Below are 26151 nucleotides of genomic sequence, written 5' to 3' on the forward strand. Positions count from 1 at the left end.
GAAACAGCTACTGAACATGTTCTCTGCTTAGCACACTAAATGTTGAGTGATAATGGTTCAAATCCTGCAGCAGAGTGCGTAGTTTTATAACAAGAGGTCATCAAATCTCAATAAATAAAAGACAGTATCAACCCAAGGTCATTATTTTGTATTTTATATATAAATTAACGATTTATACATTGCTGATAAAGAAAAAATACAAAATTTTTTTGATCTTACATGACATTTACATGTGAAATTTTACACAACATATTCAATAACTTACAAATGCTTTATTTGCATAAAAAATATAACTCTTTACAAAAATCTTGTAATATGTACATATTCATTTACACAGTTTCTTGAATGGGATAACAATTGTGTGGTACAATTAATTAAAAGCATTCTACTCTACTCTGGAGTCTCTGGATGTTAAGACAGATTCACTGTTTTGTTTTATATTATTTTGTTGTTGTGTTGTTTTATTAATTTTTTTCGTTTAGTGTTTTTACCCAGATGCATGTCTTTTCATCATCCATAAGAAATATGAACTCGCAAAATATATTACATTATCGATAACACAAGACATCTTGCCAAAGAATGCCATCAAGTATCAAAACTGTATAAATGTACAAAATGGGATAGCAATGACAGTAGTGGTACAAAGTACGATAGCAGCAATTGCTATACTGGATCACTTTTTGCCAACATGCACAGTTATGAAACTATGAGCTGCTTTTCGACGCCTCTCCACATTTAAACCATCTGACATCACTCTGCTAAATCATTGCAAACTGTGCAGATAACTCACACTAGTGTGCAGTTGTCACTAATGAATTAAATGTTATGTCTCCCTTAACAACGTATGCCCATACAGTATTCAAGGCACTGCAATGATGTAGAAATGTGATGACAGTGTCAAATCCATTTTAAAAACATAACCGGATGATAGTACAATAACGATGGTGGCTCATTTTTAAGTGTGCAAATTCTTTCTTGTATACTGTACATTTGTTGGCAGAAGCTGATGGTTCTGTAGGATGCTGAAATAACCATTTGTGTCAGTGGGCGTTAATAAAATAGGCCAAGGCCGTGTATTCATCAAGTGTCTTAGAGTAGGAGTATGGATCAAGAATTTACTAAGGCACGGTTTCCCAAAAGACTTATAGAAAAAAACAAACACACACTGCTCCGTCTCTGAAAACCAGAGATGATATGGTACGCATTATGTCTTGGAGTTATTCTAAAATAAGGCAGATGCATGTCAAACTATTTTTATAAACAAAAACAAGACATCCAGCTTCATCCCACCTCACACTGCCCACTGGCATATCTGTGCATTGATTTACTGCAATCCAGGCTTAAATAAACTTCTGGGAAACCTGGCCAGTTGTAGGTTCTGTGCACTCTATATAATCTCGACCTTGCCGTTTTATAAAACCTGAAACAACTGAGCAGGAAACTCCTACTTTGAGAAACTTGATATATACGGGCTCAAGGCTGGGGTTTATTCACTCCAAATTTGGTTTAAACAAAGTGATTTCAGGCTGAAAAAATAATCACACTAAGAAAGTTAAGTTAAATACTCCCCCCACATAACTCATGTATTGAAAGGTACAAAATCTCGTCTCGCTCTCTCCAGCCAGTCAGCATATTAAATGAACATTTATGTCAAAAACAAATTCACTGCACACAACTCGATAATAAACCTTAATGTAGACTATATATATTTATATCTGCTGAAGAAAATGCACTCTACTGTTGTCAGAGAACCTGCATCGTAACAATAAAAGCCCTCGCATTCCCTGTGGCACTCGAGAAATTGCACTGCACTTCAGTAATTAAATCCCTGCCCTTATATTTCGTCAGTAGGAGGTTCCATCCAATTAAGAGGTATAATTGACCTGTGTGAACAGAATAGAGCACTGACGTTTCTCAAAGGGAGGCAGTTTCTTTTTCTACTACATCGTCTCCTTTTTAATACCCTACTGCTTGGAAAATAGAAAACAGATTACATTGATCAACTCACAGTTGAGGGGCTCCTCATCTCATCAGGACGAATTCAAGACTGAGACAAAAACAAAAGAAGAGGATCTAGAGCTGGGCTGTTTTTTTTTGAAAAAGAAAATAATTAAATTTTTCATTTGGCATTGTGAAATCACCCCGCTATGTTTATATTACAGAGCATAGAATACTCCATTTTATCTATATGCCAGAGGCTCTTTTATTCATAAAGCCAACACTCATAGAGTGCAAAAACACTTCTCTTCACCGCGCTACGGGAAGATCTGAAAAGGTGTGGAACCTCCCCTTCATCTCACTTTCATCCTTCACCTCAAGTGTACGATCGATTGCAACTACCTTAAGTGTTGCTGAAAATGTGCTTTATGTTTCTGAGCAATTTCTGCGTCTTTGCTGTGTCACCAGAAACAAGAAAAGTATAAATATGTCTCTCTCTCTCTCTCTCTATATATATATATATATATATTCACGTGAAGCAAACAAGGAGAGGATTTATTCTCCATCCATCTCCACGTGTTCCTCTCTCCTCTCCCTCCTCCTCTCAGAAGACATCAAACCATGGTACAGATGGTGTTGAGATTGGGGTCAAAGCGGACAACTTTCCCCTCAGCAGCTTTTGTGTTTGTGTTGTACATGGGATTCTCAAAAGTGGCCTGTCCATTGTTGTTCTCGTGGACAGAACATCCTGTATATTGCGCTTTATCTGTTTTTCTGTGGGAGGGAGAAAAAAAAAAGGGAGGTTGCATATTAGTTGATAGAGAGTATCTTAATTATCTCTGCTCCTTCCAATCAAATAAGCATGTTTCCATTATCTTGGCGTGGACAGCCGCAGTAGGTAAATTAGGCTGAATAGTAATTATTGTTGAAAGGAGCAGTCAGAGGAGCCCTATGCCTTTTCACTGGTAACTAACATAATGAGAGCAGAATCTGCACGTCACAGAGTGTGCGTATGAACTGCTCATCTTAAATTAAGACAAAATCATACGATACACAGTCACACTGTGCAGTACATAGAGCATATATATATACAATACACACTGGATCAAAGTAGTTCTCATTAAAGATGCATGACATATGCTGCTTTCTAATTTGGTTTGAATGGTAACATGTTGACTAATATTGCATCATGCTTTGAAGTCTGTCACGAGTACGCTACTGTATTCAGTGAACAACTTCACTGCAGTAAAGCAGGCTATGGAAGCAAACCACAGCTAATATCATCTAATCTTTACAAACATGTTCAGAAATCTGGGATTCAAACATTTTTTTTCAAAATCAGATCAATCTTAGATAATTAAAAGTTAACCTGGGACAAAAAAAAAAATGTTTTACGTTCTTTCTTTGTTGGAAGCAAAGAGATAGAGCTAATACGAAAGACACAAGTATGCACCACATACCGCTGCTTGTAGAGATAAAAACCAAGGCCTGCGAAGATGAGAGCAAAGAAAGGCACAAGGATAGCGACAGCAACAGAACTGCTGTTTGTGGAGACATTGGTTTCAGGGTCAGTGAGTGTTACATTCTCTCTCACACTCAAACCTGGAAAAAAAAAAACATTACTTTCACCCAGAGAATACGTAAAATATTCAATATGCTGTATTTCATTTATAGATTTAAAAAAAAAATGGCACAGACAGACAGAATGGAATAATTGAAAGATACGTATCATCTGCTGGTGACGATGAGGATGACGACAACGATGACGGCGACGACGTTTATCATGTTGACAAGCAGCAGACACAGCAGCCAGTTGATAAAGACGGCAGTCGTAATGATCACACTGATAATCATTACTGTGACTGTGATAATCTGGTTGAAGACAATCGTGACGATGACAGCAGCAGTGAAATGAAGGACAATGACGCTGAAGGGGATAATCTGCAGCTTGTGTGCGACTCGGGCGCGAGGCTGACAGCACTATTAGGAGCAATGTGCTAGAAACGTACGCATGCTGCCAATACAAGTAGTGTAGAGTTATTGAAACATACCATGTCCAGAGTGATAGCAGATTTTAATAGAGCGAAACCCAATACCCGGTTTTGGGCCTCAGTTTGTAGGTTGAAAAATAATGTTCTAAATGACATTAAATTACATGAATCATGTTTGTGTGCTGTTGTTTTTAAGATTCCACATCCTACTTGTGTTCAGACTATGCAGTATTTGCATAAATAGAGCATGACCAGAGAGACTCGGTCGAGAGAAATTGAACATCGGACCAGAAAACCGACTCCCAAACTACTTGTAATGTCACAAATCACGCTTGCATAATATGCATCTTCAAGGTGAGCACATATAAACTCCCTTCAGTGGATAAATGTGTGAACAGCTGCCGAGGAGCAAACTCACATCAATTTGCACACTGAAGCTCAGACATCAGGTTAAGTAATAATAAGCTAAATGGATTTTTAAAGGGAAGAGGGGTTTAAATATCACCCCATACTTTTTTTTTATGGTGAAAAATGGAGGATGATGACGAGTGAACAATGGCTATGAGACGTTTATGATCGTTAAGAAGACGCTTACCAAGCCTCTGCAGTCCAAACTGTCCATAGTCTTTACCCTGTATAAAGCCTTGAAACACATAGCTGCCGCCCTCAGGCTCAGCTGAAACCTGGTAGAAAAAAAAGAAAAAAAGAGCTTGACTAATGGTAGACTACGTTTTGTTTTAAATGCAAGAATAAATGTGGGTTTTTTTGGGCACCTATGAGAGCGACACATCTATTCCTCACCACATCAAACACCGCAGATGTACTGTATTTCGTACGACAGTCAACACGCTCTGTCATACTACATTCAAAAATAACACCTGTGTTTTTTTTTTTTGGAAACTATCAATTGAGAAAACTATGTGCTATCAATAGCTCAGTGGAGTGCAGTCACCTGTCACAGGCTGTTATGAGCTGGACCTTGAAGTTAATTTTAGAAAAGGAGCATCAATTCCACCAACAAAAATTGTTCTGGAGTTGTTTCAGGTCCCTTAGACGTCAGCTGTGTCTGTTCAGCACACAGTCAGCGCAGACGTGGTTCATACACTGTGCCTGATGCATCTGATGTGCAGCCAATGTAAATATGTGTCAGCATAAACACATGGCAATTACTATTACGCTTTCTTCTCATGTATTGAGATTAGTTTTCCTGTCTTGGCACCCTATGTAGGACAACAGCAAGCTAATAATGAGGTTTAAAGAACAAAGGTTTGAGTCAGTCCAAGGAAGGCGTATTTTTGGCTCCTAAGTAGTTACAGTTCCAATTTTTCATACAATACAATAAAACAAAAACCAGCTGCAGCTCATGGCTGGACGAATTTCCTGGTAGGAATGTCCTGTGTATACTCACAAATCCGTCCATTGCCCAGGTTTCTTCAGTAATCCTGCTCAAGGAGCTGTGGGCCAGTGCTCTCATCTGGTACAGCAGGAGCATTAACCGTGCCTCCTGGCGTTTGTAGACTCCTACAAGGGTAGAGGACAAGGAGAGAAATGATGTGAGTAAAGACACATGAGTGAGGTGGAATGTGGGGAAAAAAAAGGAGGAAGGAAAATACAGAAAGGCAGGAGAAAAGGAAAGAAAATAGAAAAACTGCTGGGGGAGGAAGAGGGGAGGAGGAGGGGAGGAGGAGGGGAGGAGACAAGTGACTCTTGAGTGGGCAGTTAGTCAGTGCAGACTAATACATCCGTCTTTAGAGCCAATAGTTAATTTCCACTCTCATGCATGAGATCATTCGGTGATTGACTGATTGACATGAGGCACCCTCAAAATAAATGGAAGTGACACACAGAGGTAGCGAGAGGAGGAGGGGGGAGGTGCAGGGGAGGAGGCAGGAGACAGATGATTTATAGATGACTCACCAGAGAGGAGGAACTCCACGCTACTGTCTGTTAAAGTTACATTGACTTTTCCCGTCGTGGCATTAAAGCTGGCGACTGTCAAAGTCATCGGCTGCTTCTGGCCCTTGTAATCATAGGAGCCCTTCCAGACGAAATCAGGGGCAAAGACATCATCAGGAACTGTTATAGGAAATAAAACACACGAGAAATAAATGAAATAAATCCCTAGGAAACAACCGCTTTTCGAAAGTTGAACATGTTGAAGGATGGTCAGAAATGCAGCAGAATCTACATATTAAACAGCTGAAGAAAATCTGTTCAATATGAGTAATATCAAGTTCCTGATGTACTTTGACAACCTCAGTGAATGACAATTAAACACATTCAGAAAGAGATAACTGTGAAAACTGTGGAACTTTTTTTAATAGCTGCGATAAAACTTTTTCTAGCTGTTTTACTGCACACTTATTATCTTCTGGTAATTATTTATTAGGCATCCAGGAGTCATTATGAGAAAAGTCAGGGGGCTGTTTATCATAAATGTAATCATAGGCAGAATAATTACTTAGTATTTACCACTAAGTTTTAGAAAGGAGGCTTAAAGTAGATGTCAAGTAATATGCTGACGGCTCATTCCTGTGTGTGACACTGACAACAGAAAAAGTGATGGTGTTGATTTGGGATCAGTATTACAGGCACGGGCTTTTACAGATAGAACACTTGATACCATGAGGATACTGTAAACTTCATATATGTATGTTTTTTATGACCACATTTACAGAAACAAACACAAGAATTTGTTTTTTTAGAATATGGTGATTTTAACTAAATTTTAAGTCACTATACTCAAAAGGTGCAGAATGGCCTCTATCAGGATGTTAGCGGGTCAGAATTTGCTATCGAGTACAGAGTATAGGTGAAGCTCATGGGGATGTGAATGTCAATAGCAGAAGGCATCAGGTAAGGGTAAAAAGCAACAACTTAGAGAAAACCTGTCCTAATGTTCTGTCAAGGACCTGGCTCTGAAAATTCAGATTTCCTTTTGGAAGGATGTTCCTACTCCAAACACACATAGGGTACGTACCAATTATTTGTGATTGTCAGTTTCTATTAGAACATTCTGAACTAGCAGTTTCTTTGTTGTATTATAATGCTCACTGATGCTCAAGGCAACATCAGAGCCTTTTGAATATTTAGATAACAAATGCAGAGAAACATCTCTACCAGTTACTTGCATGCATTTATAAAAGTAATTCATACACACAAGTAACTGCCTTGTTGCACCAGTATTTTCTAATTTTACAATTGCACATAGCCTGGAGACATTGCCGATGCTAATATTACCTGGTACTAATTACATTTAATTATGTTTTGTTGTAATTATTGACTCTTAATTACTAAGAAAGTGACACACTGGACCACAAAGACAGAAGCAGGTTGCATGTGTGTTGTAGACATGTAAACACCAGGTTCTGTGTCAATAATTGAATAATAATAATTAAATCTTTGTATGCAGTTACACCCTGACATTGAGCTGAAATATTAGGGATTAAAAGACAGTCAAGCATTGTTATTGTGATTTTAATGGAGGTATATTGTAATTGTAATTAATTATTACTCCAAACATAGCGGGCAGGCAGAGAACTGCACTTCTCACACTACACAGAGCACATGGGATGCAAAAAGTCACCACTTCTAAGTGGAGAATTCATAAGATTCTGTTCAATCTGTGAAACAAAACGTTCCTTTAACTGATAATGTTCCTATCAACACACACATACTGTATATGAATGCCAGCTTGTGCCTCTAATAGCTAAACAGCTTGAATAATTCAATACTCACCATTTATTTTAGGGCTTGGAGTCCCTGGTACAGATTTGACAGTTTTCTCATGTGATTTGGAGCCAGCTATGGAAGAACATAAATATGTATATTACAAAGAAGCAGTGAATCACAGCAAAGCTTAACAGCAGGAGGATGTTTCCAAAGTAAACATCATTCAACTGTAACATGCTGTTAGAGTTAAACTTTTCCTTAGTTTGTTAAGATCAAGTTTGCTGGTGGAAACTTATAAAGTCTTAAGCGGCTCGTCGGAACTGAATGACAATGCAGTGACTTGTGGGTTCACAGCACCTCATTATGTTTGATCATCAGTATATTTGATATAACTGGCAAACATTACATAGCACAGAATTTGAAATAGTGTTCACAAACCCTTCTGTGCATACACTCAGCGCCTCCACAGCTTCCATATTTATGCACAACCTTTTACCTCTGACTCCATCTACACGTTCACCCCATCTTCTCCATCATCCACCCCTGCTGACCTCTGCCAACTACGTACCTCTGCACACAGGCACCTTGCCAGTCCAGCTGCCGTCAGAGCGGCAGACCCGGTGCTCTGAACCCCCGGAGAGGAAATGACCTGGCTGACAGGTGTACACCAGGGTGTAACCGTAGGAGGGCAGGTCTAGTCCCGTGACGTCTGCGTTGACTGGACTCCGCGGCTGCTTGCAGGAGTGGGCTGGAGATCAAGCAGAGGGCAAATGTGTTGGTACACACACACAGCTGCAGACACACAATATAAATGGAGCCAAATACACACACTCATGCACACACCCAGATGCATAGAAAGACAAAAGATAATTAAGCCCTTAATTGAGGCCAGAGAGATTGAGAGATAGGGGAGGTGGAGAGAAAAAAGAAAGAATAAAAAAGGTAACACATTCATCTTACACCTTAATTGAGTTTGTGAAGTTATTAGGAAGCTTATTGATACCCTAATAAGTAAAGTTTCTTTTCAGATTTGAATATGGACGCTTGTGGGTTGGATTATGCACCTTGTAATGTTTAGAACAAAATGGACTAAAGTCAATGGTATTCTTGTAAAACAAAGCCAAAAGTGAAAGTGATTGGGAGTGGGTATGACTGTGGATAACAGTTGCACAATCAAACGCACTCAGACACGGAAGAAGGCAGAATGTTGAATAAAATGATTTGCCAATAAGACGTCTCTGGAGCTCAGTGAAAACGTACCGTGAGCTACAAGGCTCTTCACTTTTTACACACTTTACAGCATGGTAAATGTAATTTTATTTTAACACAATTGTCATTTTTTGCCCATTAATGTATACTCAATAATGTATAATGAGAAAACAAAACCCTATTTATAGAAACTTCTGCAAACTTAATATAAATCAAACACTTAAATTCTTAATTTACTAAAGTATTCATATGATTCGCTACAGCAAAGAATCGATCAGGGCAAAACAATTTAAAGACTCTCTGAAAGGGAGCACAGTGAACTCAATCATTGTGAAATAGAAGAAGACTTTTTTTAGACTTGGTTTCCCAACCAAACTGAGTAACCGAGCAAACAGTTGTTTGGTCAGGGAGGTGACCAGGGACACAGTGAAGACGGGTGAAGCTGCTGCAAGGACGACCATCTTGGCAGCACTCCATCGATAAGGCCCTTATGGTGAAGCAGCTAGACAAAGCGTCTCCGAGTAAAAGACACAGTCTGCTTAGAGATATATCAGGTGCCACTTAAAGGACTCTAAGAGAGGGAAACAATTCTCTGGTTCAATGAGTCAAAACTGAACTAATTGAGCAGAACTCCAAGAATGAGGACTACCGAACACCAGGCAGTGCTCATCAGTTTTAAAGCATGCAAACAGTGAAACATGGTAGTGGCAGCATCAGGCTCTGTGTGTGTGTGTGTGTGTTCTTATCAGCATGAGCATCTGGGAGACCGGTCAGGACTGAGGGAAGGATGAATGCAGCCAAAAGTGCGCAACACCTGAGGCTACAGGGAGGACGGTTCAGCGTTACATGATTGTTACCGAGTGACACAGCCACAGCCCAGACTTTAATCCTAGAGAATTCTTGAGGAGAGACTTGAAAATGGCGGTTTAGAGATGCTTTCTATATAATCTGATGGAGCTTTAGAGGATCTGCCAGAAAGAATGAGATAAACTGGCTAAATCCAGGTGTGAGAAGCTTCCAGAGACTTCCCCAAGACGATCTGAGGCTGTAAGTGATGACAAACTGGCTACTTACAGACGGGTGTGAATTTAGTGTCTGAATCCTTTTGTCAAGGAGAGATTTTTTCATTTTTGGAGTTTTACAAGTTACAGCAATGTGTGCAAAAAGTGAGGTTGGCTGAAGCATGTGTATGTGTTTATTCACTTGATGAAATTATTCAGGTTAGACATGCTCATTAAGAATAACATTTAAATGCATTGTTTAGCTTTGTCTGCTTTAGTGTTGCCAAAACAATCGTAAACTCTCTCTCTTATAGACCGCATTACACATTTGCATTTTCTCATGAGTGGGTTCAGTGCACACGGTTTAATTTTTCACATCAACAAACTCTCTCCAAAACAAAAAATTATGCAAATCACGCCGCACCGTCGGAAAACACTAAGGAGTGTAACAGTCACAAGCCTCTGAGGCGTCAACAATAATGTAAAAATAGTGAAATAGTTTTGCAGCTTGTGAGTGACAGTATATGCTGCCAGCTGTCAAATGAGAGATGGCTGCAAGTGAGTCACAGACCCAAATTGGTCCTTCATGGCCTCTTAATGACATTAGTGGCAGTGCGGTGCGGAGGGGATGTCAGGATGAAATCCAGTGGCAGGAAATCCCTCTCTGCGGATACTTCTTCTGCTGGTGTTTGAGCTGGTAAAATTATGTTGAGTTGGCAGACATAATGTCCACGCTCTAGACCGGTGCATCAAGGTGACAGTTGTGTGCCAACATCTAGCAAGGTACATGCAAAAGAGTAAGACATTTTATTACGCATAAAGAAAGACTGACTGAGTCAACTGTGTGTGCAAGTAAGAAAAAAAATGTGTGTTTCATTGACATTGTTGGAAAGAAGGGAAGTTGCAGATATGAAGTCTGGAGACATAAATATATAAATAAACTACATGATCACTAGAAGTCTATGTAAGCCATTTAAAATGACAAACTGTGAGCACACGTCAAGAGTTGTTGTCGAGTCTGTAGACTATGAATACTAAAGACACTTACAAGGCCGACGAATTGCTGTATCAAAGACGTGTCATGTCCCTCAACACGTTCTGTTGCCAGTGCCATGTTTATTTACACTTGGAAACCGCACAGTGGCCTCACTGCTGACATTACAAGGACACTTCTTCTGCCACACAACAACATGTAATGTTCTTAGTTCAAACTTGGTATCTGATAGAGACAGAGTGCATTAGTTGGAAGTACTAAGGAGTCAGACAGGAACAGCTAGAGGTAGACACACAGAGACAGTCCTGCTGATGGATTTCTGTTAAGAGACAAGGAGGCAGGGCCAGCTTTAGTGACGGCAGACAGGGGACAAGTAGACAAAGTAAACTTTTGAATTGTTAAAAGGTTTTCTTTGTAGCATTTTTGTCAAATATTAGTACAAAATGACAAATTATTAAAGGTTCCTGCAGGTTCTGACACCGACTCTGTTACCTGTTAAAGCTTTGGACCCAATACCGATCACGTTTGAATTTAAACATATTACTGAGCTTGTGAGAAATCAGGGGATTTAGAAGTTTTTACCTACAAGCAAAACTATTAATCTGATAGAAAGATAACGTGATTAAAATCCAGTGATATTCAACACTGGCTTGTGTCTGTTGCATCTTTTAAATTTATTGTGTTGATAATCCGTCCAAGATTTTGCTTTCACTAGCAGAACAGGATTGGTTGGCTTCACTTTAAAATCCATTTAAGTGGCTTCACAGCATCAGAGGACCATTTAATCATAGAGAAAGGTATTTTAGAGGATTTATGACTCTGTTATGACCGCGGGTCAGCACAGAGTGTTGGATCCATACAAAAGCACTCATAACCAAATACATATACATACCACTATTTATCCGCTATATATTATGGGCCAGACAGCCCTCTGATCCTTGATGCCCATCTTCAAGCATCAAGAAACTGAAAATGAACCAATCATTTTATCTTAAAGCTGAATTATATCATAAGCTTTTTTGGTTTTTATATTTTATAAGCTATACTCTTGGATGTAGTTACACGAATGCACTATTCACTGATGTGTACTATTAGAAAAAGACAGAATTAACGAACATAAGCTCATAACAGACAAGTAGTTATGTTGCTCTGGTCCATAATGAGCTCACCACTGGGCTCCAAGTGTAGGTTTTAAAAGAAGTATGTGACCATCTATGCTAATGAAATAAAAAGGTCACTGGAGTCTGAAACAAGATTTGGCCGATTTGCATAAAATTGGATTAGGTTACAAAGTCGTCCTGAAGAGTTTAGATATTCATCAGTCCACTGGTTAGACAATCGGTCTATAAAAAGATAGACGATGTCTGCTCTCAGTAGAAGCAGGTGTGCACAGGAAAGATGATTTCAAACACAGAAGTTCTCACCGAGGTGAAAAAATGAGAAGGACACTCTGCCAAAAAATTCCTTGTGAAAGTTGTGCAGTCTGATCCGCAGCTACCAGAAACACTAGTTTGAAGTAGTTGCTGCCAAAAAAAAAGTTGGACGTGTTATTAAATTGAAGGGTTTCACTTGACTTTTTCCACCAGCACAGTAAATGTTTAATGTTGAAAGACAGTGTTATCAACTTAAGCAGAAGAACAGAAGAACAGGTCACACTGTATGACCAGCAGAAAGCAACGCAAGTCCACAGGGATTTTGTTTCTTGTCTTGTATAAACAGAAAATAAGACTGGCTTCTTGTTTTTCTTGCACAAACAATATATATTCATATACCAGACCAACAGATTTAAAGTTAGAAAGTTATTTTGACAACATATTCAGAAAAGAGCACCTGCCGTACAACATTAATGCATAACATCAACTAGATGGTTCTACTTCTCACCAGTTAATGAGCCAACGCTGCAAAATTAACTTCACCGATGTTTGTGTAACACGAAGGCGACATATTTGAGGATTCATTCCTAAAACTGCATGGTGGGGGAATGTGTTGATCATCAGGGAGAGATTTATCTATTTTAATTCCACCGGTAACAATGACAGGAGGAAGGAAGAAGAAAATCTGTTCATTTTTCAAGCCCTCACAGGTGATGGACCAGTGCCAGAGAGCAGACTCTGAAACACTGCAGCCTCAGCAGGCAGACATACCTGGCAAAGAAATACACCTGCAGAGCAGCGTGAGTCAAGAAAGTTAAGAGCCTCGAAACATCATGTCTTATACAGGATATCATGTTACATTTATTGCCTTAACAATTTAAACGTAACTATGGCTGCTGAGATATTTTTTGCCTCTCAATCCTCTAAGATCATTCCCTGTGGTTCAATGCATCACTTATATCTTAATACCCACAGTGACAAGTCATAGTCATAAAAATGATTTGTCACATGAAAACTATTAAAATGTGTAATAGGAGATAAAACAAACCTTTTTTTCTTCCAAATATAAAGTCCATTTTGTTAACATATTTCGAGATTTTAATCAGGCAGTGTGGCATCAATTAATCCCACTATTAATCTATTAAATCTACAATCTCAATTACCATGTTTAAACATGCTACAGGTTAAATATTATGAATTTTGATGAGGAGTATAGAATAGATTTGCATAGCAATTGAGTGACTCATGGCCTCGGCTCATGTGGCCCATTTTGAGGCACAAGCATACTAAGATGGTGATGATAAAGTGGATTAAATTACGCCTTTAAAAAAAAAGCACCAGTGGAAACTTCACTTGTGTTTCCACAACAACACAAGATGCATTATTATTCATTAGGTTTCCAAAGAGGATAATAAAGAGAAGTGGTGTACAACAGCCTGAAAGATACTTCAAGAAAATTCAATTTCAAGGCTATGCAAGTTCATATAGTTGTGCACTGCTTTGTCTTGCATTTTGTTAACATGTTATTATCTTTTCCTTTTTTCTTAGAGTGGCCAAGACCATGCCATCTGAACCGTTCAGAGATTTTGGCAGCAGTGCATGGAGACAGTGTGTGGTTCAGTTTTTGTTATTTACCTGCATGGAGACATTCTTCTTCATCTGACACAGCTGCTAAAACCTTTTCAGTCACAGGACGTCACTTCTCTGGTTATAATAAAAATCTTAAGTGGCTGTTTCAGGAGTTTGCCTGAGCTTTAACCTATAATTATTTTTGACTTAAACTGCTGCTTTATTTCAAGGTACCCATCACAGTGCTTACAATAAACGCCATTTTGGAGTCAGGGGATGTGCAACATCTTGAATCATTCCATAGTGAACGGGACGACAGGGTCAACAGTCTGACGATACAGGTGAAGCAGGAAAAGGCAGAGGAGCTGTCAAGTCTGAAACGGTGCGGTTGTTGTATTCTTCTCTGCTGTAAGCTGTTCAAATGAATCTTCGAAAAGCTAAATCTTGATGAATGACAATTACAGCTTTAAAGTAATAATAATTGTGAAAGGTTTGCTGCTTCTTTCTATTGTAAAATGTTCTGTACAACTGTAAAAACTGCAATAAATGATAACATTTTACCGAAAACTGAATATTTTCTTACTGATTTGCTTTCCATTTAATATTGGAAAAATGTGTTTATTGCATAAATGAACTGTGCCTGCACTCAACCACATGCGTGCACTCTTAACTGTTTTAATGAGGTGATGATGAATATTAGAAGCCTCTCTCAGCGTAACACAATTCAATTCACAAGCATCACAAATTACAGCCTCCGAAATGACCATTAAGTTGAATCAACACATCTCTGAAACTGTTAATAAACACTGAACTTGTTAACTCTGACGAAACTAGGATTTAATAAAGTGAGGTGTACCTAATGAATTCCCAGCTGAGTGTATGCAAACTAAAAAGATGCACATATTCAAGGATTCACAATTCTGACTCTGACTACAACTGACACACACACATAAAGCTGAGAGGCAGAGAATGAATGGGAGGTATTATAACGCTTCTGCTTTCTCAGCATAAATGTCTCTGGGATTCAAGTGAGTGTCAAATCATCTTGTCGTTATGAAATCAAGATTACAAAATATCATCCAAATCCCTTTATCATTGCACAGCTCATGCATTTACAGTGTAAGTGCTTAGTAAGATGTTGTTTATAGTCAGATTTGTTTTGGGAACATTTCCATAAAAATGCTGAAGCTGAAAGGGATTCCACTGAGATACTGGATTACATCACAACTCAGAAATTCACTTGTCTTGGCAAAGCGATGGGCTAAGCTGCAGAACCCAAGTGCGTTGTTGGTCGTGAGTTCAGGTAGTTCAAACACAATGACAGTAATCACGGTCAACACTTCGCTCTCAGAATGATGGCAAGTTGATTGAGGCAGTGGCTGCAATCTACTGGCAGGTCAGAGGTTATGGCGGGACTCAGCAAATAAGAGAACTTGTAGCTTAAGGAGCCATCGACAGAGGGAGAGTGGGGAGTTGGATGTGGGGAGGATTTTGAAAAGAAGCAAAAACAGAGAATCTGAGTAGGCAGCAATGCGGATAAACCATGACGAGATGCCAGAAGGGGTTCACAGACAGTAAGGTATAGAGAGAGCATAAGGAACCAGCACTCACGGATGCAGATAGGCTGGATGCCAGTCCAGGTGAGATCTGGTAAACAGAGCCTGGTGGTGGAGCCCTGCAGTATGTGTCCCTGTTGGCACTGGAAGTCTATTCTGCTGCCCACCTGGCCACAAACAGACAGCACACAAAGTGGAAAGAGTCAATACGCTGATGCAAATGCCAATAAGCTCCCAGCATCAAATCTAAAGAGCTTGGAAAAAACATTGCACCCTAAAGTTTTTCTTTTTTTTTTCTCTTTTTTAATGATTATCCGTGGTGTGTGGAGGCAGATGGAGACTATTCCTAGAGGCGGTGGTTCATGTTTGTGTTCTCGACTGATGCACAGACATTAGAAAGTGAAGGAGATGACTTTTTGGTACAAACATGCAGCCACAACGGTTTTCTCTTATCTTAATAAATTACTTTTATTTTCCGCTACCCTCCCAGTCGACTGTGTAAAGACAGCATCGTCACAGGGTTTTCACGCACAGACTACAGCTATTAGACGCACTGATCCAAATAAGCTGCTTCTGCTTTCATTTGGGACGCGAATTTAATATTGGATATTCTGGTGGATGTTGTGGAGAAATTGTTTGCACTTAACTTGTAAGCGACACTCGAAAATCAACAGGGAGGAAATAAAATGAAATACACTGGCTGAAAGCATCTCAAGGGAGCCACTGAGCACACACCAGTGGTCATGATATCAATTTTTTTTGACTGTGATGCATTTTCGCATTGCTCGTTTTATGCCTACCCTCGGACTGCTTACAGTGCACATTATTAAAGACCTATACGCACCATGTCTTTACAGAGACAGTTACAGAGGTAGACAAATGCACCATATGCATCCCTGGTGCCTACACCTGGGATGCGTATGTAGACACTTCACCGCTACATCCTTGCACCTCAGCAACATCATCCAAAGGAATAAATGATGACCACACCTGGAGATTCCACAGGAAACTGCCCATTTGACAGCGGACTAAGTACTCAAAACAGTGGTGCTACAAGCTTTGAATGTTTTTTTGATCTGATGCTTCTTGTGCACACTCCTCTACCTCTGCCTCTTGGGTGCAATAACCAGTCTACTTAAAATGTGTTCTGAAAGTCAACGCACAATATATTTTTATGTGACATGCCTGCAGTGTATTGTGAGCTTCTGTTATGTCACCTACATACTGTATATGGAACCAGGGTTCAATATAATGCATGTCAGCTTACCGTACGCCGTACTAAGAATATGAGTTTTCTGGCACTGTTTGAGAAACACTTTTTTTTTCCATTGAAAGCACATAAATTCATTGATCCATTGCTGTCTGTGTTGGTCTTACCTTAAAGCCTGTTGTGTAATTCATGAAACCATGCTCAGGTGTCCCTGGGTTTTCACACGTGGTTCTTGTGGGCTCTTGTACAACAAATCATTGTGAAGGTGAGTGATTGCAGGAGAGCAAAATATATAAAAAGGAGAAGGAGGGAGAGAGAATGTGACAAAGGGCCAAGCATTGATAATGAAAAAGCAATTTCTCTCTGGAGTACCATGTACCAGAGGACAATTACTGAAGTGGCATCGTAACACGAGCAGAATTACCCTGCCATCCCTAACCTCTTTAAAAATGAAATTCTTGGCTTTTAAAAGCGTCAGGAATACGGACCTCTCAAACTTTCAATAATTGGTGAAACCAAATTCAAATTGGGACACGGGGCATTTGGTGAAACTTTTCTTTAGGCTTTAATTCCATGTTGAAAATATGAAGCACTGCTTTTAAAAACCTAAATAATGTACATCATTATGCAATTTCTTTTTTTTTCAGCAGACTACTGACTCTAGTTTGCCTTTAGCCGTGTTTTATTATTCATGCTAGCCACCCTTCATATTTGGCAGACATGCTTGTTCAATTTCACTTCAACTTTTGTCATTTCACTGTGTAAAACACAAGATAATATCAGATCCTAACATAACAAGATTCTGTGATAAATAATTTAAATCCACAGAAAATTATAAATGTTTTGAAACACACAAAATATATCTCCATCCAAACTAACACTCGGTACCTATACATCGAGGCTGAGAGCCGCTCCAGGTGCCGTCATCCTGGCACATGCGTGTTGTTGATCCCACCAGCACGTAGGAGGCACTGCAGCTAAATGTCACCTCCGACTTGAAGATGAAACTACGTCCTTCTCTGCGCCCTTTGGAAGGCGTACCAGGATCTCCACAGAACTTGGCTGCGGAGGCAGAAATGTACAACACTGCTGACGTGATGAGGACCAACAAACTGAAAACAGATGCTCTTGTAACAGGATATATACACAGTCGCACCATTCCTCCTGTTCCTGTCAACACTGATGCATCATTGATCTGCCTTGTTTTTGCAATACAAACTTCTGTTTCTTTTTCACTTAATAACTCATAAAATGCAGCATTCAGCAGACGACTCAGTATTTAATTTAGAAATAATACGCTGTGTGGGTTTCTGCTATGAAACAATACATGATGAGAAGATGAGTGCCCACAGTGGTTCCATCGCTTCTGATATATGTTGCTTTTTATTATATCCTATTTATTTGACTACCTGACTGAAAAAAATAAATAAATAAATCATTGTCTTTCTATATGATTCGAAAAGTCCTCAAGGACTAAATTATTCAAATTGCATTGACATTATGCTTGCTGCAGAAAGTCTGTTGGCCATTTTTTATTGCATGTGGGCAGATGCATTGATATTTCTGTCTGTGGATGAATTGCTCTGTCTAATCTTTTCTTTGTTTCCAACGATCAACCTCGTGGTGACTGGCTACAGTAGGTATGTGAATATTCAACTTGGCAGCACAGAGGGAGTGAGGGGGGGTCATGGCTCTCAATTTTAGATCAAAATAATTAGCAAGTGAAATATTAATTTCTCTGACAGGGCCTTGAGGTTAACACGACTTGAGCCATCTGCTGCTGCTGTTGCTCTCTCTAAGCCTCTTGTATGATATTCTTCTTTAATGGGACTCCAGCCACAGTCCCAGCAGATGAAGCCTGGTGGATTATCGCTGCTGCTGCTCCTTCAATTTATTGCTTATAGACATTGAATCAAACTGACTGGAATAATTTAGGCTGAATAGGTTTGATGGAGGGAGAAGTAAGCCATTTTACAGTCTCTCAATGTATCTTTTTACCCATCTTATAAATCTACAAGTATCAATCCACTCTAAACATACTGATCAGTTAAAAGTTACAGGTTAGCAGTATAAGGTTGAGAAATGCTCAGTGTGTGTGAAAGCAGAGGTGAGGATGAGAGTCTCAGCCTTCAGTCACGCAGCCGCAGCTCTGTGGGATCAAGCCAATAATAAAGCAGACCGCTTCTCCAGACCTGACATGTGCTGCTGTGTGGAGGTCTGGAGACAGAGATAAGTTCTTGCTTGCTCTCTTCCTAGAACTGAGGAACCAACGGGGTCGTCCCACAGCCAATCCCTGGCATAACAGATATCTAGTAAAAGAGGAGATTAGAATCCAGCCCATGTAGGAATGGCTGAATAAAGCCATTACTGCAAAATGTTATCTCAGAAACAAATCCTTGTATTCAGAGACATATCTTCTCCTGGAGAATATGTTTGCCTATATTGTGAGGTCCCTTCTGAAAACGAGGCATTGTGAGGTCCAACCCCCCAGTATGCTGGAGTTTGACCGTGTTTGATAGGACAACAAATAAAGATGCAAATGTCTGCTGGATCCAAAAACGATTCTCGTCACTTCTCAAATGGGAGACTTAGTATTCAGATGGCATTTTTTGGAAGGGTTGACAACACAGGCCAAACAGGTGACATGCACATCAGTCATGAGCTTCAAGCTGCAGGGAAATAATGTACTGTTTTATGGATATATAAGAGACATGGCCCCAGGCCAAACCAAGCTCAGCATATTTAATGCGCCCGTGTGTGCATGCGTATGGATGTGTGTGTAGATGAAGGAGTGAGACAGAAAAAGGAGAGGGACTAGTCAAACTTTTTTTCCCTCAATCTCTCTCACCGCCTCTCTCCTTCCTTGATGAATTATCAATGCTTTGAAGTAATCAGTATGCAGAGGCCACATTCAAAGTTGGGATCACAGACTTATCCCTGCAGACGCACGAACTAGCATTCTCAGACACTGAATCTTGCAGTTTCCCATGTGTTGTTATAGGGAACATCAGCATGCATCTTAATCCTGTTTTGCTGCAAACTCTTATAAAAGCAGAAAAAGGAGCTTTTGCACATTCATTGCATCTCGTGCAGTTTTACTTAACTGTATTTCAGCAAAAAAGTGCTGAGTTAAAGATGAATTGCAATTATATTCTGGAAATATACAGCAGTGCAACCACTTTGCATGTCTAATAAACAGCAGGGCAGTGGCTTAACAATTATGCTGCAACAAACTAAATTGAATCAACTTCCCAGGTATAATTTGCAGACAAAGTGAATGATGCAACCATCATCTGCATCTGATTATTCTTCTTGTTGAGCTTACATATTTTTCATTACATACCTTCAACCTACAGGGTTATGTAATGGTCCGACTATTTCTTGGAGGTCCTCATTGTTGCATCTTGTACATAGAAACAAATACATGACCGGCCTATGTGCATTCACAGCGTCTGCCTGACAAACGCATGTGTCTAATAAGAGAGTGTGCACAGTAATTGTCATTGCTATTTCTACAGTGTGAGGTTTAAGGCTTAATAATGACTTCACAATTTATTGTATCTACCACCTGAGCCTCAAAGTGCTGTGCTGACATTTTAATGCACAGATAATAGTCTTTTCTACACCAAATATGATCAGCAATTTCTTCCCCTATGTTCCTATTTCCACACTCATTTATTGGCCTTGGTAAACCTTTGTGATTTATCACAGACTTGCTCCCACTCCAGTTATGCAGCATGAGAGCCAATTTCTGTATACACAAGTCATTTACTGATCACACTGGGTTATATTTATAGTCAATGGCTTTTAATTTGCATCAATTTTGCACAATTATTGGAACCCGCATTCTATTTCATACGTAATGGAGTTATTAAATGTAATTACTACGTCAAAAACAATTCTCTGCCTAGGCTCACTAAATACCATCAAGGAACATAAAGGTTACTCGCTCACACTGCTGCAGTAGTGTTTGGAGGTGTGGAAAAAAAACATTGCATCGTATTTAAGGATGAGACCGCTCATCATAATTGCAGTCGACAGTTTCTAGACACGGCACATTTACCAAGTGGCACCTCATCCATTTTATGGCCACGTGACATGTTTGACATATCAAAGCAATGCAGGATCAGAACACAGATGCCACTGCACCTCCAGAAAAAACACGCATTCGGTCACTTAGCTTTCCTAAAGCACACATCTGGTCACAACAGACAAGCATGGTCTTTTACAGTTAAGCAGGATATCAATCAGAAGGCATTGTGCACATTGACTTACATGAATCACAATAAGCGACTGCAATGTGGCCATTTAGAGGAGCAAATGGCTGCACGAGGTACTGTGCTTCTAGTTGCTTGGTCACAAACACAAGCCGTCTGTCAGCTGCCTCTCAGATGCTAAGTACCCAAATGGGGCCGTGTCTGCCTGACTGAATACGACCAGAAGCAACAAATTCTGTCATTACCATCAATTAGAAAAGAGCACAGATATAAATGTAGTTCTTTTTAAACGGGCTCAGGGGTCTCAGACAGGTTCTGTTGGATCCAACATAGGGAACTGATATACTATAATTACCGAATACTAATTTCTCCCCCATTCATACTCTTACATTGCAAATGATATAATGTAGTTACCGAATGAACTATTGCTGGATGTAGCTAATCACGACAGCAGAGATTCCTTAGATAATAATTCCAAGGAATTGGAATAGACTCCCCTCTCTTGCCTTTAATAGTTCCAATAATTAATTAGTGTGATGCAAAGTGCTACACTTCACTAGTCAAAACAAAAAGGACTGCCTGCATGCACCAGATTAAGTGGTGATGCTTCAAATAAAAAAACAAAAAACATCTTTCAGTATTTTTGTGAATGTTTTAGTGGAATCTGATTCATCCCACTAACAAGACAGTTCTATACAAGTACTTGACACTTTCTGAGGTTTCATTTTGTCTGACTGACAGAACGCGTGGATGATTCAGTTGTCAGACACACTTGAGCAGTCTTACATCGCAGAGGTTGTTATTCATTATGCCTGCAAAGATGATTGTGAGAAGATTTAAATGCAGTACGCCGCATCAGACAGTCCACTCGGTGCTCCACTCAGATCATCATCCTCATCACCAACAGTGTGGCTTTGACTCTGGCACATGAGGTCAACTCACTTTTCATTTAATCAAAATGTAAATTAGGAAATATAATGTACTAACGAGGAAATATTAAATTTTGTTTCTCACAGACAGATATGATTCCATGTCCCTCTCCTTCTTAACATTTTGTGTAATTAAATATGATTGACTGCTAATAAAAAATTCCCTTGATAATGAAGCTCGAGTCAACACTAGTAGTTTCTGTACTGCATCTCTGTTTTGGTCTGTTTATATCAGAATTTAGTCTTTCCACCTAGGTCCTGATGTCAAAAATTCATGACTTATTCATGCATTTCATTAATTTGATTAACTACGAGGGCACGTAGCAAAGTGGTGTAATGAGGTTAGCCTGGGAGAACAACTCAAAGCTAATGTAATGAACATATGAGACAGGTTGTAAAATAAAATGCAAGTATATAGCTGTCAAGAGAGCAGTTCTGCCATGACTACCCAAAAGAAAAATGAACAATATTATAACTTAGCCTGACTGCATTAATATAACTCTCAGCATTTCATGTCTTACAGATTTCATGCACAAAAGAAACCCTGGTAATTTAACAGACAAATAGGCAAGGCAGAATCTTTTATCTTTGTTTTCTTACTGATGTAATATGAATCTATGATCAATCAATGAGGAAGAGGGAAAGCGACAGGATGCCAGACTTTAATTATGAGTCCAACATTTCATATGCTTGATAATTTCTAAAGAGGGACATCAAGAGAAAAGAGCCAATTTAGCTCACTGTGTGAATAACCCCGTTTCAGATGGCAACAGAAAAGTCACTAAAATCATTACAGTCCAAACATAAGGAGACTTAATCGGCAGAGTTCGGTAATTATCTTCATAATTATCACGGGATCGGGGCGTGGGTACAGACGAAGGTAAGAAACGGTGACTCACGCAAGCACTGAGGCAGGTCTCCGCTCCACGTTCCATTTCCTGTGCAAGTGAGCACAGCGGGGAAGGACAACTCATAGCCAGGTAGACAGCTGTAGCTCACACTGGTGCCCCACTCCAGGACTGAACCCTCCAGGAGGCCGTTGGGGATGGGCGGGGGTGTAGAACACATTACCACTGTGGGGATATTGAGGACACAGTCACATTCTTGATCAGAATAAAGAATAAATTAGAGTCAAAAACAAGATCTAGCAAAAAAATCACAGGAGGACATTTTGAAGCTTAAACTATTTATATGTCTAACAGCGCAAAATCCTTTCAAACATTAAAGAGAAGAATCCACAATTGCTGCACGTTGTCATCCTCTGCAGCCCTGGAAGGTCTACAGCAAACATGAAGGAGTTGTAGTAGATGGTAAATCTTTGATAGTTTATGGGCGCCGTGTTCTGCCTCCCTCTGAACCCCACCAAAATGGTCAAAATATTTGCTGTGGGAATCTGAATCAAAGCAAGAAAATTCTGTGGTCTTGAAGATATTGGATCCAACATAGCCATGGACACAAACATGAAAAATCATTGAGAGGGGGAAAAAAACAAAAAGACAACAAAACACAGTTAACGTCTTCTACCTTGAACTGACTGAATGAAAACAGCAATTGGATGTAACTCAAGGATAACAGACGGTGTTATGGTTTTCAGATAATTACTATGATTTATGTGTGTTTCCAAGCATGTAGCTCTGCCCTGGGTCTTGCATTTCTAATTAAAATTTTGATAAATGGTGGTGGCGGTGATGGTAAAAGCAAGTAGTGGAATTAAAATGTATTAAATACAGTAATCTTCACTAAATTGTCATTCCTACAGGTTTTAGTTTCTCGTTCATCCCCATAATCATAAAATACTTCAATGTCCCAGAGTGCATGCTTCTTCTCAAACACAGCCACACTGAAGTTAACATTCACATGCAAAAAAAATTAACATGTCAAAATTACTACCACACAACATGTATCAACTTATAGGTATTTTTTCCAGATATCATGAAGCAATGGAGGCGGCACAAATCGCTCTACTCAGTGTTGATTAGGACTGCGTGGAAACTAGGTCTTTAGCCTGGAGAAATAGTGTGTGTTCTGCGTGTGAACGACTTTCCTGCTGTTTCTGTTTGGAGTACACAGACTGAAATTTCTGTGAGAAACGAGGGGACATCTTGTGTCGGTGTAAGCCGTAAACTTTCCGCTCAAAAAAATGTAATAACCGAATGCATAATAAAACTCTGAGTTTGTCCTGACACACTTGGAGATGAACCCGTGGGGACGCAGATGGGATATGGGTTTTAGGAATGTGAATAAATTTTAGCACTTGTTTATACCATTGCTATCCTTCCTCATCAACACCCATGAAACACTTGAACAAACATCGGCAAAATGAAGTCAGGCTTTCTTCAAGCCTTGCAACTGTCGGTTAGATTTAGTTTATGAATGGAGTTACTTAAACTGTCATGTTAACACCAAGGTTCTCAGACAAAGGTTTAGTCTTCTGGCAGCACAACAACAAAGTAGGTTTCATTTGTCAAATGCCTGACATAACAGAGAGGGAGCCACATGAAGGCAATTTTTCGAAACTCCTCTGCTCAAACACCAGCTGCATAGCAGCCACAAAGTTAACTACCTAGGTAGCTTAGCTTACAAATGAAAAACAATCCTGCCGTTCATGTTCAAAGCACATCAGAAGCACATCCAGGCACCATGGCACACTGCATGCCAGAAGTCAGCATGCTGATTTTAATGCCAAATAAAGATCACAGCTGATGATGCCACTTATTCATTACTATAGGTGAGATCTATTTATTCACTTGCTGTTGCATTTGACGAATATACGCTGCCTTTGTCTTTGGTCAGCCTCTGTCATTGCAGATAATTTAAGTTGTAATTTAGCATATAATGTTGTTAAAACAGCCTAAACCAAATTAACTAAACTTAATTGAAACCTATGCATATGAAGAGAATAAAGGCAAGTGATTTTAACATAATGAGTAGCTTAATTTCTCACTATCCGCTTTTTAATTTTATATACAAAAATCAGAGCACAGACGTTTTAAAGGCATTACGTCATCAAAACATCCAAAAATAGGCTTTATATAGCAATAATGTGATTATAAGGTAGGCACAAGATGGACCATCTTCTTGCTATGTTAGATTTATTTATTTATTTTTTCCCTTCACAATAAGCAACAATAAATTTGGAACAAGCCACTGTGGGATATGCACACATTGTCCCCAAGGTGGAAATGTCTTTTGTTCTCAGTTGGCAGCAGATTCAAAAGCATTTCCATATGGACATTTTGCAGCCGTATACACTATATATGCTTTACAAGTATGCTATATTTGGAAAGATATTCAGGCCATGATGTACAATGAATACATTTTGTAAGGCAAAACTACGGCAATATGGCAGTCTGTTTTATTTTTTAATAATCTGTTTGTTAATGTAATTTTGTTTCTGAAGTCCTCAAGAAGAAACAAGTTCTGTTTAAACTGTTTTTCTTTGAAGTTTATGAATTAGACAAGAGTGTCTTCAGTTTGGGATTTCCGTGCTGTTGCTGTAGAGAGGGGAAGAAAAGACACCTCATGCTAAAGTTCAATTATGAATTTGTCACTAAAATGCCCGGTTGGATGCTGAAGAAGAAGAAGAAGAAGAAGAAAGTTGGTTTGGGCGTGAGAGTTATCTTACAGCATGTCTGTGTGAAAGAAACAAAGAAGGAGAAAAGGGAAAGACAGACAATGAGTGAGCGCATGCATGCATGCATGCATGCATGCATGAACATTACGCTGATTATAGGAGTAGGCCTACTAATTCAGTAAGCACCGCGTCAGAAATGACTTGAAAAAATGAAAACATAAAAAAAACTAAAGGCATGGGTGGCAGGCAGAACTGAATGAGAAGCGGAGAGTGTCCCCATTTTCCTAAGTACTTCTAAGCAGCATTAGTGGCTCTTAGCCGAACATGCCAAACCTGGGATTCAAACTGAATCCTTGCTGGGTGAGGCTTAGGATGCGTCATCTGCAGGGTGTGTATGCACATCACACACACAAATAAAATGATTCTAACACACATCGTGCACAATTATGCACAGGGTTGGCACATGTAAAAATTCTTTTAGTCTCAATTTTCTCTTCCCGCCTTTCCTTCCTTTCCTCTCACATCCTCCTCAATGTCTTTACCCCACCCTTCCTGGAATATCAGCTCACATCCCTGTGGCACATCATCCAAATCTTTGACACGATGACAGACGCCCTGCATCATGACTATTTCAAACAGCTCGCCCTGCCTGAACCCCTGCACCTTCGACTTACACCCAATCGTGCAAAATAAAAAGTCCAACAACTGACGGCAAGAGGCACTGTTTTCCATTTCAGATGAAAGAAAAGAATATAGATATTTTCACAGCCCTTTTCTAAGACATCTGGCTGCGTAGGCTGTCAGTGAGCGATGATTAAAAAAAAGCAGTGATTACCAGTGAGCTTTTCTATTGCTTGTCCTAGATAGTCTTAGAAAGAGACCAAAGGAGAGGAAGAGAGCAGTGACAAGGGGAAAATA

General features: G+C 39.5%; 1 protein-coding gene across 1 annotated transcript in view; it reads right to left on the bottom strand.

The window, feature by feature from the left end:
- Positions 1-320: 320 nt before the first annotated feature.
- LOC311497296 (CUB and sushi domain-containing protein 3-like) overlaps positions 321-26151 on the bottom strand; it is a 219112-nt gene continuing 193281 nt past the window's right edge. The window contains exons 60-70 of the mRNA XM_084557548.1: positions 22559-22732; positions 17402-17575; positions 16681-16754; positions 15359-15470; positions 8170-8349; positions 7668-7733; positions 5847-6005; positions 5338-5450; positions 4525-4612; positions 3399-3540; positions 321-2712 (exon numbers count right to left, since the gene is read on the bottom strand). Coding sequence (XP_084413674.1) covers positions 2553-2712; positions 3399-3540; positions 4525-4612; positions 5338-5450; positions 5847-6005; positions 7668-7733; positions 8170-8349; positions 15359-15470; positions 16681-16754; positions 17402-17575; positions 22559-22732 — 1442 coding nt within the window. The 3' untranslated portion in view covers positions 321-2552. The remainder of the gene's footprint in view (positions 2713-3398; positions 3541-4524; positions 4613-5337; positions 5451-5846; positions 6006-7667; positions 7734-8169; positions 8350-15358; positions 15471-16680; positions 16755-17401; positions 17576-22558; positions 22733-26151) is intronic.

The sequence above is a fragment of the Chelon labrosus genome (genome assembly GCF_963514085.1).
Source record: "Chelon labrosus genome assembly, chromosome: 12".
NCBI lineage: Eukaryota > Metazoa > Chordata > Actinopteri > Mugiliformes > Mugilidae > Chelon > Chelon labrosus.